At 46.5% G+C, this 17,878-nt stretch overlaps 1 protein-coding gene across 4 annotated transcripts in view; it reads right to left on the minus strand.

Moving 5' to 3' along the window:
* Positions 1 to 17,878, minus strand: part of LOC134358324 (SH2 domain-containing adapter protein F-like) — a 257,415-nt gene that overhangs the window by 131,101 nt on the left and 108,436 nt on the right. For 3 of the 4 annotated variants that reach the window (XM_063070436.1, XM_063070437.1, XM_063070435.1), the window contains exon 3: positions 8,670 to 8,888. The exons of the other annotated variant lie outside the window; for it this stretch is intronic. In XM_063070436.1, the coding sequence (XP_062926506.1) occupies positions 8,670 to 8,888 (219 nt within the window). The remainder of the gene's footprint in view (positions 1 to 8,669; positions 8,889 to 17,878) is intronic. 4 annotated transcript variants of the gene reach the window in all.

Genomic DNA, 17,878 nt, shown 5'->3' on the forward strand with positions numbered 1-17,878 from the left:
AAAGGGCGGAAGAAGAAGGAATTTGATAGGACCATGGGAGAAAGGAGAAGAAGATGATCGGCAGGTGAGGAGGAGAGAAGAAGTAAGAGGGGAGACAGAGTGGGGAATAGAGAAAGAGAGAAGAAAGAAGTAATTGGCAGTTAGAAAAATCAATGTTTATGCCATCAGGTTGGAGGCTATCCAAGCAGAATATGAGGGGTTGCTTCTCCAACCTGAGCGTGGCCTCATTGTGGCATTAGAGGAGGCCGTGAGCTGACATATTGGAATAGGAAGGGGAAGTGGTGTTAAAATGGGTGGCCTCTGGAAATGCCTAAAACTTTGAAGTGTGTTGGGATGTCCTGACAGGGATGTGAGGTGCTTGCATTTTTGTAGAGCCTTTCTCCATGCCTTTAATGAGCTAGTAAAACTCATGGGTCAGAGGCAGGGGTGGAGAGGGTCGGAAGAATAGAACACAGAGCATTTGACACCTGGAACTTGCTGCCAGAGGAGGTGGTGGACTCAGGGACACTTAGACAGACACAAAAGGGCAAGGAATGGATGTGGCCAAGTAGATGGGGGCAAAGGTCAGCATGGGCATGATGGGCAGTGCAGCCTATTCCTGAGCTGTACAACACAATATTTTGTCCCTCAGTATCTGAAGCAAACGCACAGTTGGTTGAGGAGGGGAGAGTGGATAAGAGAGGGAAGTCAGTGACACCCTCCGCATTACAAAGACATTGCGTTCCTTGAAAACAATCTGCCTCACGATTTAATGTAATACAAATCTTCAGCACAAATTGAAGAATTTTATTTAATTTTTTTTCTCCCTCACTTAAAATCTTTTAATGAAATTAGGTGCCAGAGGAAGCAGTTGAGACGGGTACAATAATGAATAGGAGAGGTTTGAAAGATTATGGGCTAAACATGGACAAATGAGACTAGCTCAATCGGACATCTTGATCAACACAGATGAATTGGATCAAAAAGCCAGTTTCTGTGCTTGTTCGTCAGACTCTGACTCTGGGAACAATTTATTTCCTTATCTTGATTCCTTGTGAATTCTATTTTTTTTAGTTTTATTTAGAGATACAGCACAGTAACTAGCTCTTCCAGCCCTCGCTGCACAATTATACCCATGTGACCAATTAAACTACTAACCTGCACACCTTTGGAATGTGGGAGGAAAATGGAGCCCCCAGAGGAAGCCCACGTGGTCACGGGGAGAAAATACAAACTCCTTGCAGACAGCGTAAGGAACTGAACCCATGTCACTAGCGTGTTACGCTAACCGTTATGTTACCGTGCTATCCATCTGGAGCATCTCCTCCAGCAGAATGGCCACGAGTCTTGTCCTGTGCAGCCTCTTATTCTCTGTGTGTAATGCCTTGCCGTCAGTGATAGGACTGCCGATTGCCCAAGCTCATGCTGGGCAGTTCGCTGGTGACACGCGGCCTTCGAATTTATCAGCACCCATTTATCTGCACAAGGGCAGTTTAAAAGCAGGAATTATTATCAGAGATAGCCAGACTATGCCTGTTAGTCATCAGCTGTCTATACAGGCAAGTTTATCATAGGAAAAAGATGGAAATACCTCTTTGTATTTTCAGCCACAGTGACTGCACTGGGAAGGGAAATCACACACTAATGTTTCAATCTCAGTATAATTATCTGCAGGCACTTTCTACTGCTCAGGAAAAGATGGGGAAAGAAAATCATTCTGTGATCCAAGACAGTAAAAAGACAGATGGGTAGCGGGGGCGGGGGGAGAGATAGAGATAGAGATAGAGAGAGAGAGAGAGAGAGAGATAGAGAGGGAGGGGGGAGAGAGAGAGGGAGAGAGAGAGTAGAAGGAGGAGGAGGAGGAGGAGGAGAGAGGTATAGACAGAAAGAGGGACAGATAAGCAGAGTGAGACAGACAGAGGGAGAGAGAGAGGAGAGAAACAGAAAGACAGAGAGAGATAGAGACAGACAGACAGAAAGAAAGTCAGAGAGAGAGACAGACGCACATTCAGGAGAGAGAAACACAGAGGCAAACACTAGCAGGGACATGCACATAGATGGGGGGGAGGGGAAGCAATGTGCAAGGAATCTTCCTGATTCTCCAGACGTGCTCCTAAGATGCAAACCTGACAATAATGTACAAGGAGCTTCAGGCCAATTGAAACACAACATCCGTCATTACCTGCCACGCTTCCTTCCATGCCGAAGGTACTGGCCAGAAAAGCGAGGTGCTGGTAGACCTGCATCGGAACTGCTCGAGCACAGGGTGAGTGTGGGTATAACTGTCCGGTCCCTGGCCACTCAACCACACGGGGTATCACAGATTACGGGCCTTGGCTGAGGTGGCGTAGCTCCAAGTTCGAATGATGTGCAGGACTTGGGAGAGCCTGAAACCCGGGGGGGGGGGGCGGGTCTTCAGTCTGTGGGAGCCTGAAACCTGGGGGGTCTTCAGGTGGGGGTGGGGGCCGGGGAGGGAGCTTGGAACCTGGGGGTCTTCAGTTAAGGCAGGAATTTAATTTCGACACCATAACAACTCAAACACTGTGGGTACCTTCCACAAAGGGCAGCTTACTCCAGCAATGCTGGAGTATTAGCATAGTGTGGATAGTTTAAAGCGGTTTATGATGCAGGAACAGGAGCTGCAGTGTGTGTGCAGGATTGGTGGGGGTTGGGGGAATTAAGGTCGCAAGAGATTTCTGGAGACAGACTATCCACTGACATCTGTCTCTCATAGCTATCTTGACCATACTTCTTTCCACCCTGTCACTTGTAAAAATGCTATTCCCACTTCTCAGTTCCTCTGTCTCCACCGCATCTGTTCTCAGGACGAGGCTTTCAATTCGAGACCACCTGAGATGTTCTCCTTTTCAAAGCACAGGGTTTCCCTTCCACTGACATCAATGCTGCCCTCGCCCACTTCTCACTGGTACCGTCAGGCAGGAGGTACAGAAGTCCCAAATCACACGCCACCAGGCTCAAGAATAGTTACTCAGTTCTTGAAGTGAACCGCACAACGGTGTATTTACTCTTCTCCATAGATGCTGCCTGGCCTGCTGAGTTCTCCAGCATTTTGTGTGTGTTTCGTGGTTTACAACCTTCTTTCCGTCACTTGTCTTGGATAATTTATATTCCGTGTGTTGTCTGAACCTATATGTCAGTGATGCTGTTGCAAGCAAGATTTTCATTACACCTGTATCTCACCATTCTTGTGCACATGACAATAAACTTGACTTGACTTGAAATATTTATGGCTAATACAAGGGGAGGAGGGCAGGGTGGAGCTACGTCTCTACCAAAGGAGGTCGTGCAAGGCATTCCTTCCCTCTGGTCACCCTTGGGCGAGGTGTAGCACCTGCATCCCACCCCCCCCCCCCAACAATCAGGGTCATGAGAAGCCATGGGAGCAGATAGTGGATGGTCATATGAGCGGCTGGTGCACATCACAAGTCCTGGTTATGTGACTACTGACGCCAGACAGACAATCTCTTAAGAGTATTGATAATGGCCGGAGTCACCTGTCTTGTAAAGACACTGCCTGGAGAGGAAGGCAATGGCAAACCACTTCTGTGGAAAAATTTGCAAAGAACAATTGTGGTTATGGACAGATTGAAGATCTTGGTTGCCCATGTCATACGCCATGGCACATAACGATGATGCTGATGAATACAAGGGAGCATATTTTTAAGATCTGCCGGTAATGCTGCTACAAGCAGGATTTACTGGAGGAAAGTGCAGGAGCAATGCCAGAGGTAGGTATTTTTTACACAAAGAATGGTAGAGGCATGGGAAGCACTGCGGGGTGACAGAAGAGGCAGATACTTTAAGGACACTTAAGATATACTTAGATAGACACATGGAAAAATTAAAATGGAGGGCTATGTGGGAGGGGTTAGGTTGATCTAGGTTAAAGGACTGACACAATCAGCACTGTGCTGTATGTTCTATGAAATCATTGGGTGGTCAAAAACACATCTGGTTCAGCAATCAGGGATGGTAATCTGATTAAAGATCAAAGATTAGCTTTATTTGTCACATATACATCGAAACACCCAAACATACGAGTGAAGTGCGCTGTTTGCGCCATCGTTGCGATGCGCCCGGGCAGCCCACAGTACGCTTCCTGTGACAACGTAGCATGCCCTCAGCTCATCAACCCTAACCCTATGTCGTTAGAATGCGGGAGGAAACCGGACCATCCTGAAAAAACTTACGCGGTACGGGTAGAATATACAAACCCCTTACCGACAGCGCCGCTAACCGCTACGCTACTGTGCTGCCCGTGACCGCCACCCTTGACTCGCCTGGCCCAGTTATTTCCCTGTAAACTAACCTGCAGTTGACTTTGAAACACTTCCTCTTTGCCAGTTCAACAAGAGACGGACAATAGGCGCCATTCTCAGCGATAACCCCACACTCCGAACAAAAAATGGAAGTAATCTTTAGTTTTGAAGGCCCTATTTATAGCCACAACTGTCTCCCTGCTGTTGGAAGTCGCAGTCTCTACCCAAGTATGGTTTACTATCCATAAGACATAGGATTTGAATTACGCCATTTGGCCCATCAAGATTGCTCAATCACTCGATCATGGCTGATTTATTAACCACCTCAACTCCGTTCTCCTGCTTTCTACCTGAAACCTTTGACTCCCTTACTAATTAAAGACCTATTGAACTCTGCTTTAAATATACCCAATGCTTTAGCCTCCACAGACATCAGTGACAATGAATTCCAGATTCAGTGTCCTCTGGCTAAAGAAATACCTCCTCACCTCTGTTCTAAAGGGGCCGTTCTTCTACCTTGAGGCTGTGCCCTCCGAACCTAGACTCCCCCTGTACTGGAAACGTCATCACCATGTCCACTCTATCTGGGCCTTTCAATATTCGGTAAACTTCAGTGAGATTCTAGGCCCAGAGCCCTGAAATACTCCTCATACGTTAACCCTTTCTTTCCCGGAATCATTCTAGTGAGCGCCCTCTGAACCCTCTCTAATGCTAGCACATCCTTTCTTAGATAAGGGGCCCAAAACTGCTCACAATCTCCCAGTGTGGTGTGACCAATGCCTTATAAAGCCTCAGCATACACCCTGGTTTCATTCTTTACATCCAAGTGCAGTCTGCCCAATGCCTTAGCATCACATCCTAACAGGAATCGTAGTGGCGATTCATAACTCCTTCCGAGCACGCAGTGGACGTGCTGATGGATGGCTGCTCAGTGCATTACCAAGCCGGGACTCTTCTGGAGTGCAAAAACAAATGCCAAAATGCCACTCAGCCAAGCGTCAGGGATGCCTCCCCTATCGTTGCACCCACCCCTCGTAAGCCTCTCAGTCAGCTGCTTCAAGCCATTGCTCTTCTTTCCTTCCACTCTGCGAGGTTTCCATAGCGACATCCAGTACCCAAAAAAAAAAGCAATTTATGCACTCAATTACTTCCCGTTTTTCCAAAGGCCCATTGAAAGGCACTTTGTCTGGTTTTTACCGGGTGCTCGATTTATTGCTGATGAAAAACTGCTTAGCTAATAGATTACTGAAAAGTAAAAAGAGATAGCGATATCTATTCACACCAGGCCCACAGAATAACCCTCACCTCGACTTACTTGGGTCAAAGCATTTCAAATTTTATAGTAAGAGTCATAATTAAGCATTCCAAGGTAGAAGACTCAAAATTGAGATCATCAAAGTAGAAAAGGTCCAATTTTCCTGGAGGTAAATGTGTCACTGAGACATGGATCACTACAGCACAGAAACAGGCCCTTCAGCCCATCTAATCTATACTTGTTCAGAGCATCTTCAGGAGTATACGTCCCTGAGACCTGCCGGTTGCTAGGATAATAGCTAGTGAAACGTTACCCCTATACTGTAGGCACACCAGGAATCAGACAGTGAATAGGTTACAGGGAAAGATCGGACAATAGAATAGCTCTGAGAGCTGGGAGAAACTCAATGGGCTGAATGGTCTCCTGTTTTGTAAATGAATATGAATATGAATAAACCAAAAAATGGTGGTCAATCCAATGCCCATTAAGTTATAGAGTTGTAGAGCACTGCAGGGCAGAAACAGGCTCTTTGGCCCATCTAGTTCATGCTGAAATGTTATTCTGCCAAGTCCCATCGACTTGCACCCCGACCAACATCTTCTATCAGGGACTGGCTGCTCATTTCAGCAGGAAAGGGGAGACTAAACAGTGGAAGCTTCCTGAGGTACAAAGGCCATCGATTCCTCAAGGTGAGGCAGCAACTCCTGAACAACTGCACCCCTCTTAAGCACTCAGTGATCCTTGCCTGGACAGGAAAGATTTAGAGGGATGTGGGCCAAAGGCAGGCAAATGGGATTGGCATCGCAATTGGCATGCATAAGATAGGCCAAATGGCCTGTTTCTGTGCTGTATGACTCCTTGAATCCGTCCCTTCCATTCCCAATTACCACACCTCTCTTCAGCACCCAGTGACCTGTGTGGCCATTCCTTTCCCCAGCGAATACGTCCCCCTGCCCCACCTAGTGCCACGCTGAGTGAGGGAACCTCCTGGCACAAGACAGTGTGTGGATCTGTGAGGTCAAAATTCCCATCAGAGCAAAAATATCGCCCTCATGCTCCTCCCCAGTTACACATCCCCCACAACTCCCACCTCTCCTTCTGATCTCCTTGCCTGTAAATGAATCCTACTCTAATCTTCCAATGATGCTTCTGAATCATTTCCCAAAATTTCTGTGCGAGCGAGATTAGCTTTATTTGTCATATTGAAGTGCATTGTTTGTGTCAACGACCAACACAGTCCGGGGATGTGCTGGGGGCAGCCCACAAGTGTCACCGTGCTTCCAGCACCAATATGGAATACCCACAACTCACTAATCCTAACCTCTACGTCTTTGGAATGTGGAAGGAAATTGGAGCATCCAGAGAAAACCCAGGTAGTCATGGGGAGAACATACAAACTCCTTACAGGCAGCGGTGGGAATTGAACTCTGATCTTCCAATCGCTGGCACTGTAAATGGTTACTCTAACTGTTACGCTACCATGCCTCCCACGGACCATGGGTTTGCAGCTTGATGAGGCATTTTCATGACTAGGGGGCCGGATGTGACATTAACAAGTGCGTCAAGTTTAAACACTGCCACCAGCTTCAATAATACCATTGACAGCAGCTCCAGGAACTTCACTCTCCTCTGTCAAATGTACCGAGACTTCCCAATATTACAGGTCACCACACTCCCTCTTGAGAGTGCCTCAACCCTACAGTGAAGCCCCCCCGCTCCCAACAGGAAGCTTCAGCCAAGGGAGGAATCAGTTGGGTTCTACTGACCCTGTTAACCGTGAGTTTCCTTGTGATAATTTCTCCTATTTTCATAAGGATTTGGAATCAGATCATAGTCATCACATGTATCTAGATACAGTGGCAAACTTGCAGACAAAGGGCCCAAAATATTGTTGAAGATCCCTAACACCCATCCCACATTCTCCTTGAGCCACTACCGTCAGGGACGAGGGACAGGAGTATCAGGACTAGGACTGCCAGACAGGGTAAAAGCTTCTTCCCTCAGGCTGTGAGACTAATGAAGACCCTGTCCCCACTGAGGTCTCGTCACTGGACAGCGACCTGTTTACTGTTTACTGTGCTGCACATTACATGAATTTTGAACTATATTTCATTACCTTGTTTACAGTAATATTTTGGTTTATGTGCTGTGTGTGATATTGGTTTTGTGGGTGCACTGTGGTCTGGAGGAATGTTGTTTCATTTGGTTGTACATATGTACACTTAGATGACAATAAAATTGAACTTGAATTTTAAGCTTTGCACGCCAACCAGAAAGATCATTTCAAAATATTTAAGTACATCGAGATAGTACGAAGGAAAAACAATAACAGAATGCAGAATAAAGTGTTACGGTTACTGAGAATGAGCAGTGTAGGCAGGCAATGAGATGCAAGATGAGGTAGACTGTGGCATAGAAGGGGCCATTCAACCCATTCAGTCTATGCTGGCTCTCAGAGCAATGCCTTCAGTCCCATTCACCACCACAGTCTGCCCCTGAATCTATCATCTCTCCACCAACTCGCCCCAATTCTCCTGCCACCTGCCCACACAAGGGGTCATTTATAGGAACTGACCAACCAAGCATTTGGGAAGTGTGGGGGAAATCCACGCAGTGATAGGGAGTCGCAGACGCCACCACCAGCGGCAAGATCACCCTGGTGGCACGAAGCATTGTTCCTGCGCCGTATGACTGTGTGAGTCAGAGAGCGGCTGTGGTCCTTAGGAAATGAATTAGGCCATTTGGCCCATCGAGTCTACTCGACTGTTCAATCATGGCTGTTTTCATCTCTTCTCAACCCCTATCTCCACCCTTTGCCCCGTGACCCTTAACCCCTTTACCAATCAAGAATCTAATAATCTTTGCCTGAAATACACCCAATAACTTGGGCTCCACCCCCCTCAGTGGCAACGAACTCCACAGGTTCCCTTTACTCTGGCTGAAGAAATTTCCCTTCGTTTCAGTTTTAAAGGACGGTCCTTTTATTCTGAGGTTGTGTCCTCCGATTCTAGACACTCCCATTCATAGAAACGTCCTCTCCACGACAATACTTTCAGTATTCGGGAGGTGTAAACGAGAACCTCCATTCTCATCCTTCTGAGCTCCGTCAAGTACAGACCCAGAGACCCCCACTTATCAACAGGGAAACTAATTACCTGCGAAGGCCTTCGAGATCCGGCCCTTCTTCCACTCCCAGGGCTGGTCGTACTCGCCAGGAGGCCGCTCGTCATCCTCGGGGAGACGACTCTCGCGAGGCCGGTGAGAGGGCACCCTTTCCGCGTCCGAGTCTCCGCCGTTCTCCGTGGGCTCGTAGGGCGTGTCGTACAGAGGCAGCGGCTTGTTGGAGGCATCCTTTGATCCTCTCCGGCGGATCTCTGCACAACAGTGGGACAGCATTTAGCAACACTGAACCCTCAACGACACAGCGGAAACAGCTGTCAATGCACACAGGGTTTGTCAGTGGATGGACGGGAGCAGGGAAAGATCAGGGTGGAACAGAGAAAGTTATACAAGCTTACAGCTGTGTCTAGTGTGTAGCCAATCTGGGGGGAGTTGGTGAGAATAAAAAATGGGATTAATATAGAGTTAGTTTAAGTGGATAGCATGGACTCAGTGGGCTGAAGGGCCTGGTTCTGTGCTGAATGACTGTCTGACTCTGGGGTGAGTGACCTCCACTGTCTGGGCCATGTGGCTACCAACAGGCAGGAGGTACGGAAATCTAAACGCATGAGATTCTGCAGATGCTGGAAATCCAGAACAAGACACACAGAGAGGGGGAGCCTCAGCAAATCAGGTTTCACCTAGGGAAGGAAATGAACAGTTGATGTTTCTGGCCGAGACCCTCCTGATGAAGGGCTGATTGTTTATTCCTTTTCATAGATGCTGCCTGACCTGCTGGGGTACAGAAGTCTGAAGTCCCACACCATTTGGCTCAAAAGCAGCTGTTTCCCTTGTCGGATCTGGTAACACTGATTCGGAGGTTACGGCCATTTCTTTAGGTGTCACAAGAACAAAAATTGAACAAAGAGCGACAAAGTCACCGGGCCTTATACTAAAAACAAGCTCAGACCAGACAGAAAAAGGGTATTCCACTGATAAAAGGGAACCTATGAAATAGTCAAGTTCAGAGAGTGCTGACACAGGTTGCAGAGAAACTTCTCAAAAAACATGGAACTATGCAATTACTGAAAAATCACTGAACAATGACACATAAACAGGTAATTATATAGAAGTGTAAGGAAGCATAAAGAAAGAAACTACAAGAAAAATAATATTTTAGACTTTAATCCAACATCATCAGTCATTCAGTTCTTGAACCAACCAACCAAAACCCTATAACACTAAAGTGTTTCAGCAGTACCACATTTTTTTCTTTGTTCAAATTGGGTATTCTTGTAAAATTGAGTTTTATTTATAGCATCACACATAAATGCTGGAGGAACTCAGCAGGTCAGGCAGTGTCCATGGAGAGAAATGAACAGTAAACAGTTCAGGCCAAGATCCTTCGTCAGGACTTGTGTGCATGAGTTTAATTTCTGTTGTTTTTCATTCCACCTGTGTGCATGGATTTGTGTGTGTGAGACCGTGAGCGTGTGTGTATGTGTGTGTGTGTGTGTGTGTGTGCATATGTGTGTGAGAGAGACAATAAGCTGACTTTGAATACAGAATAGGTGGACATTCAGCCCAACATGCCTACGCCAGTAAAAGAAAGCAATTTGAGTTCACCCCTTCTCCCTGCTCCTACTCCTTAACATCAAAGGTCAATGCTTCTCATTAATACAATGGTCGCCAACCTCTTTTACGCCATGGACCCAAACACCGGGGCAGCACGGTTGTGTAGTGATCAGCACAACGTTTTACTGTACCGGTGACCCAGGTTCAATTCCCACCGTTTGCTGTAAGGAGTTTGCACGCTCCCCCCGTGACTGTGAGAGTTTGCACACTCCCCCCATGACCGTGAGAGTTTGCACACTCCCCCCATGACCGTGAGAGTTTGCATGCTCCCCACATGACTGTGAGAGTTTGCACGCTCCCCCCATGACCGTGAGAGTTTGCACACTCCCCCCATGACCGTGAGAGTTTGCATGCTCCCCACATGACCGTGAGAATTTGCACGCTCCCCTGTGACCGTGAGAGTTTGCATGCTCCCCCCGTGACTGTGAGAGTTTGCACGTCCCTCTGTGACCGTGAGAGTTTGCACTTTACCCCGTGACGTGAGAGTTTGCACGCTCCCCCAGTGACCGTGAGAGTTTGCACCCTCCCCCGTGACTGTGAGAGTTTGCACACTCCCCCGTGACCGTGAGAGTTTGCAATTTACCCCGTGACCGTGAGAGTTTGCACGCTCACCCCGTGACCGTGAGTTTGCACACTCCCCCTGTGACCATGAGAATTTGCACACTCCCTCTGTGACCGTGAGAGTTTGCACGTTCCTCCCGTGACCGTGAGAGTTTGCAAGTTCCCCCTGTGACCGTGAGAGTTTGCACGCTCCCCCGTGACCATGAGAGTTTGCACACTCCCCCAGTGACCGTGAGAGTTGCACTTTCCCCGTGACAGTTTGCACACTCCCCCAGTGACCGTGAGAGTTTGCACGCTCCCCCGGTGACCGTGAGAGTTTGCACATTCCCCCGTGACCGTGAGAGCTTCCTCCCACATCCTGAAGATGGACCAGTTGGTAGGTTAATTGGTCATTGTAAATTGTCCTGTGGTGAGGCTCGGAGGGCCAGAAGGGTTTACACTGTCCTGTATGTCAATAAATAAATAAATAAACAACTGAGGAGTCCATGGGAAACGCTGCATTAACAGATATTTGGTTGGGTACATGAACAGGGATATGAGCTGAAAGCAGGCAAGCAGGATTAACTCAGGCAGCTTTCTTGGCTAGCATCAAAGAGTCAGGCTGAAGGGCCTGTTTCCCTCCTGTATAGCTCTGTGACTGTCCCAAGTCCCACTGCAAGGAGCAATGAGGCGTTTCTGCCTCCATTTCTTCCTTGGTGGTGAGTTCGATTCCACACCCCACCCCACCGCCCAGTGGGTGTAAATACTTTCCCCTCAACACTCTTTTCCTCACTCAGTTCCCCTCCCTTCATTTCCTTCTGTCACTGGCCGCACTGCCAAGGGGAAACAATCACCCTGCCTGTGTCCTGCTATAACAGTGTTCCTCCCCCCTCCACTTTTTAAATCTGGCTCCAGTTTCCTCGGTTCCAAAGGTCAAGGGAAGTGACGGGAAGGTAAAGAAAGGGAAATTAAATCAAAGCATTAAGTGGACAGCACGGTGGTTGGTGAAATGCTACCAACCCGGCTCCAGTTCCACTGCTGTCACGCTCCTCGTCCATCGCTCTCGCTCTACGGGAGACGTGCATGGTAACATGTATCGAAGCAGTGTTGCCGGACTGTGAGGTCTCCCTGGCTGGGGACGGCATGATCAGGAGCAGAGGCTGGATCAGGGTCACTGCCCACCCTCCAGGTCCCGTGTGGAGCAGACAATGCTTCATGTCCACTACCTCGCGGGTTAGCACAGCGGCGTAGCGATCAGCTGAATGCTTTACCGCTGTGAGGTCGAAGTTTGATTCCTCCCATCCTTAAGTAAAGAATTTGTAATGTTCTCCCCATGTCCGCGTGGTTTCCTCTGGGTGTTCGGGTTTCCTCCCACATTCCAAAGCTGCACAAGTTAGGGTTAATAAGTTGTGCGCATGCTATGTTGGCGTCAGAAGTGCGAGCTGCCCAGCACAACCCTCGCTGACTTGATTTGGTGTGAACGATGCATTTCACTGCACGTTTCGATGTACATGTAACTAATAAAGCTAATCTTTCATCTTAATAATGCCATACACACAGAATGCTGGAGGAACGCAGCAGACCAGGCAGCATCTATGGAAAAGAGTAAACAGTCGACATTTCATCTTTCCTTGTCCCTCACCTCCACCAGATGCTGCTGATAGTTGTCAATGGGAATCTCACTCACCTCCGAGCTGGAGAAGCTGTGGCTCGTTCCGGAGAGAGTTGAGAGCATAAATGTGCCAGAAAAATCCAGAGCACTCGGAAACCACTCGGTCACAGGGAGAACGTGCAGACTCCACCCAGACAGCACGGGAGGCTGGGACATCTACCAGTTTGCGCCCCGGAGCGGTCGAACACTGCCAGAGGCACAGCTCTTCTGACGAGTGAATGACTCAAAATCCAACCTGCTCAGGTGACCATGGGATCTTGCTTTGTGCTTATTGGCTTCTTGTACAATGCTTCCTACATTAAATCAAATGGCTGCATTTCAGTTAAGTGCTTCACTGCTTACTAAACACCCAGGGGCATCCAAGAACCATAGAAAATGCAAGAGAGAGGAAAGCTATTCATTTCAGTCTGGTTAACGAGCAATGAAAAGTTTACGAGCCTCTATTGAGACACTGAAGACCAGCAGAAATCTCTTTAAGCACACAGCGGCGCTGAGGACTGAAGTGTATTTGACTCAGAGCCTTGACTCCTCCTGCCTCTGTGTCTGGTGTGAAGCAAACAGTCTCTGCCTTTGAGTCAAGTCTGCTGCACAGGGGTGACACTTGGAGCTTTCAGGCAACTGGCCTGAAACAATAACTCTGCTTAACCCCCGCATGGCGACTGCTTGACCTGCTGAGTGTCTGAAGTGTTTTCTGTCCTCACAAGACATAAGACATATGAGCATAATTAGGCTGTTTAGCCCATCAGGCCTATTCCACCATTCGATCATAGCTGATTTATTTTCCCTCTCAATTCCATTTTCATTCCTGCCCCATTATCTTTGTCATCCTTACTCGTCAAGAATCTATCAACCTCCACTTTAAATATACTCAATGACTTGTCTTCCACAGCTGTCTGTAGCAATGAATTCCATTTGGCTAACTAAATTCCTCTTCATCTCTATTCTGAGGCTGTGTCCTCTGGTCCGAGACTCTCCCGCTATTGGAAACATCCTCTCCACGTCCACTCTATCTTAGCCTTTCAATAATCAGTCGGCTTCAATGAGATTCCTAAACTCCAGGAGTACAGGCCCAGACCCTTCAAATGCTCCTCATACATTAACCCTTTCATTCCTAAGATCATTCTCATGAATCGCGTCTGGACCCTCTGCAATGCCAGCACATTCCTTCTTAGGTAAAGGCTCAAAACGGCTCATAATCCTCCAGATGCAGTCTGACCAATGGCTTATAAAGCCTCAGCCTTCATTACTACTGCTAAACCTGCAAGCTAACATTTAGTAATCCTGCACAAGGACTCCCAAGTCCCCTTGTACCTCCGATTTCTGAATTTGCGCCCTGTTTAGAAAATAGTCTACGTCTTTATTCCTTATACTAAAGTACTTGACCATACACTTCCTGACACTGTATTCCATCTGCCACTTCTCTGCCCATTGTCCTAATGTGTCCAAGTACTTTTAATTTCTCTCTGTTACCTGCCCCTCTGCCTATCTTTGTATCATCTGCAAACTTGGCCACAAAGTCATTATTTCAGAGCTTTTCTGCACCAGGTACGTGGCTGTCTCAGATCCTGTTTATCAAAGATTTCCAGCATCTGATTCATTTCTGCATGCAGGGCAGGTATAGTGAACTGACAGCTGTTTGCTCTTGGCTGTAGCCTCCATCTGCAGTGTTACCGCTCTCTCATTTGTCAACACAGCTGGAGGCTGCTGACTTCTCGCCCGCAAGGCTGCAACATCTGGCCTGTGGCACAAGTGGCAACGGCAGAAAGTGACTTGCATGGCTGACACCCCTTCCATATCTCTGCCCCATTGTGCCAAAGTGACCTACAGCCAATGAAGTATTTTCGAAACGCAATCATTGTTGTGATGTAGGGAACAGTCACAGCAAATATTTGCACAGTAAGATCCCACGAAATCCACACTTTTCCCAGATGATATTTTGGCACATGGACCTTCATAATTGTTGGTACATTAACCATGAGACTACATGACATTGAGCAGAATTAGGCTATTCGGCCCATTGAGCCTATTCTGACATTTGGTCATGCTGATTTATCCCTCAGTAATGCAGTGAATTATTGGCCTAGACTCATCTGCCTTAGTATCTGGAGCTGGATTCCTACTCAGCGAATTTCCGCAGATACACCTTGGAAAGTATTTTAGCTGGTTGTGACACTGAATGGCATGGAGGATCCACTGCACGGGATCGGAAAAAAGTTGCTCACTCAGCCAGCTCCATCATGGGCACTAGCTTCCCCAGCATTGAAGATATCTTTAAAAGGCAATGCATCAAAAAGACACCATTCATCATTAAGGACACCCATCACCTAGGACATGCTCTCTTCTCAATGCTACTATCAAGGAGGCGGTACAGGAGCCTGAAGACGCTCACTCAATGTTTTAGGAACAGTTTTCCAACTACCTTTTTTTGGTTCTCTCAGACGATTTTATGTTTGAATCTGGAGAAAGTTAGAAGTAACCTTTATGATTCTTCATTTAAATTTGAACAGATTTGGGGACCTTTTCTTCGATATTTTCATTTAATGTAATATATACCCTTCTTGTTTTTTTTTCACTGTTTTTAATGGAGGTCGGGATTGAGGACGTGATTTTAAGTTTAACTCTGTTTGGTTTCAAGTTAGCCCATTGCTTTGCTTTGCTTTTAGTTAGTTGCACGGTGGGTTTTTTTTGGGGGTTTTTTTTTTCTTTTTTTCTATTGATATATATAAAATTTAGTATACTATTATGTTATCTTGGTTTCTTATGTTTAAATTACATTGTTTGTAGTATTTTTTTTGGTATTGATACCTTCTGGAATTTTATTATATTTTAACATTGTATTAATGTTTATATGGCTTACCTTTTTGTATACTTATTCAATAAAAAGATTTAAAAAGAAAAGAAAGGAACAGTTTCTTCCCCTCTGCCATCAGATTTTTTGAATGGACAATGAACCCATATGTACCTCCTCACTATTATTTTTCCTTTTTTACTCTCTTTTTACATTACTTATTAAATTTAATTTTGAATATATATTTCTTATTGTAATTTATAGTTTTTTATTATATATTACAACATACTGCTGTCATAAAACAATATATTTCATGACATATGCCAGTGATATTAAGCCTGATTCTGATTCTAATTCACCTTATGACTGAGAAGTGGGAATGCCACGGAGATCTCTGGTTCAGGTCTACAAGGGGCACAAGTTAAACGGCTTCCCATTTACTCCTTGCCCATCCTCTGGGTTTTCCCCCCCGTCCCCCTTTTCTTTCTCCCTAGGCCTCCTGTCCTATGATCCTCTCATATCCCTTTTGCCAATCACCTGTCCAGCTCTTGGCTCCATCCCTCCCCCTCCTGTCTTCTCCTATCATTTTGGATCTCCCCCCCCCCCACTTTCAAATCTCTTACTAGCTCTTCTTTCAGTTAGTCCTGACGAAGAGTCTCGGCCCAAAACATCGACTGTACCTCTTCCTATAGATGCTGCCTGGCCTGCTGCGTTCACCAGCAACTTTGATGTGTGTTGCTCCCATTTGCTGATACCTTGTTTCCAGTTCCAATGAGCTATTGGAGAGGAGGGGGTCATCCTAGATTTCCATTGTTGCTGACCCATTTTTTGAGCTCTGGATGGTGAATTATAGCAGGAACTTTCAACAAAAGTCTGATTTTCTTTTATCAGGCACAGGAGACATAAGTCGAATTTGTGTCGGGGGCAGTGGATGTGGATGCATGTTTTCGTCTGGTCACGTTTCATCGTAACTGGGGCCACAGGAGGCCACAGATATTAGAACTCGGCGCAACATACGACATGCTGGAGGAACAAGGCAGGTCAGACAGCATCTGGCCTTCATAAATCAAAGTACAGGAGTTGGGATGGTATGACTAAGTTGTATAAGAAGTTGTTGAGACTAAATTTGGAGTATAGTGTGCATTTCTGGTCGGTTACCTACAGGAAAGAGTGCAGAGAAACTTTATCAGATGTTGCCAGCACTCGAGGACCTGAATTACAGGGAAAGGTTGAATAGTAGGAGCGTAGGAGAGCAAAGGGAGATTTGATGGAGTTATTCAAAATTATGAGGGGCATAAATAGGGTTTTCGCAAGTAGACCTTTTCCACTGAGGTTGGGAGAGATGAGAACGACAGGTCAGCTGTTTAGGGCGGGGAGGGAGGGGGGAGGGGAACGTCGACTCAGACCACGAGAGGCCTGCGTCGGGCATTTTCATGCCTTACAAGGCACAGATTGGAAGTCTGTGTGGGACGCCATTCCTCGCACAGACACTAGAGCAATGTGTGGTTAAGCGCCTTGCTCAAGGGCACAAACACACTGCCACAGCTGCGGCTCGAACTAGCGATCTTGAGGTAACTAGACGAACGCCTTAACCACTTGGCCACATGCCTAACACTGTTTAGGGTGAAAGGTGAAATATTTAAGGTGAACTAGAGGGGGTACAGTACTTCTTCCCTCAGAGGGTGCTAAGAGTGTGGAACGAACTGCCGGATGAACTGTTGGATGCAGGTTCAATTTCAGCATTCAAGAGAAGTTTGGATAAGTACATGGATGGGAGGGGTATGGAGGCTATGATACCTGTACAGGTCGATGGGACTAAGCAGAATAACAGTTCAGCATGTTCTAGATGGGCCAAAGGGCCTGTTTCTATGCTGGAATGCTCAGTGACACTCTGATTGATTTGACTGAGTGATAAATGAGATACCATGGACAGCTCCCCTGCTATTAGAACCAGCATCACAGTATCTTTCTTTCACCCAGCAGAACATCTCAGAATCAGGTTTTTTACCACTGGCACGTGACGTGAAATTTGTTAATTTAGCAGCAGCAGTTCAATGCAATACATAATCTAGCAGAGAAAAAAAATAAATAAAATTTAGGTACAGAGGAGATGTCAGGGGTAAGTTTTTTACGCAGAGAGTGGTGAGTGCATGGAATGGGCTGCCAGCAACAGTGGTGAAGGTAGAAACGATAGGGTCTTTTAAGAGACTCCTGGATGGCTACATGGAGCTTAGAAAAATAGAGGGCTATGGGTAATCCTAGGTAGTTCTAAGGTAGGGACATGTTCGGCACAGCTTTGTGGGCTGAAAGGCCTGTATTGCTCTGTAGATTTTCTATGTTTCTACGTCTAAAATTTTAAAAAAATAAATAAACAAGTAAATCAATCACATATATTGAATAGATTTTTTAAAATGTGCAAAAACAGAAATACTATATATTGTAAAAAAAAGTGAGGTAGTGTCCAAAGATTCAATGTCCATTTAGAAATCGGATGGCAGAGGGGAAGAAGCTGTTCCTGAATCGCTGAGTGTGTGCCTTCAGGCTTCTGTACCTCCTACCTGATGGTAACAGTGAGAAAAGGGCATGTCCTGGGTGCTGGAGATGCTGCCTTTAACAATAGACACTGCCTT

The sequence above is a fragment of the Mobula hypostoma genome, chromosome 18, assembly GCF_963921235.1.
Source record: "Mobula hypostoma chromosome 18, sMobHyp1.1, whole genome shotgun sequence".
In the NCBI taxonomy this organism is placed as follows: domain Eukaryota; kingdom Metazoa; phylum Chordata; class Chondrichthyes; order Myliobatiformes; family Myliobatidae; genus Mobula; species Mobula hypostoma.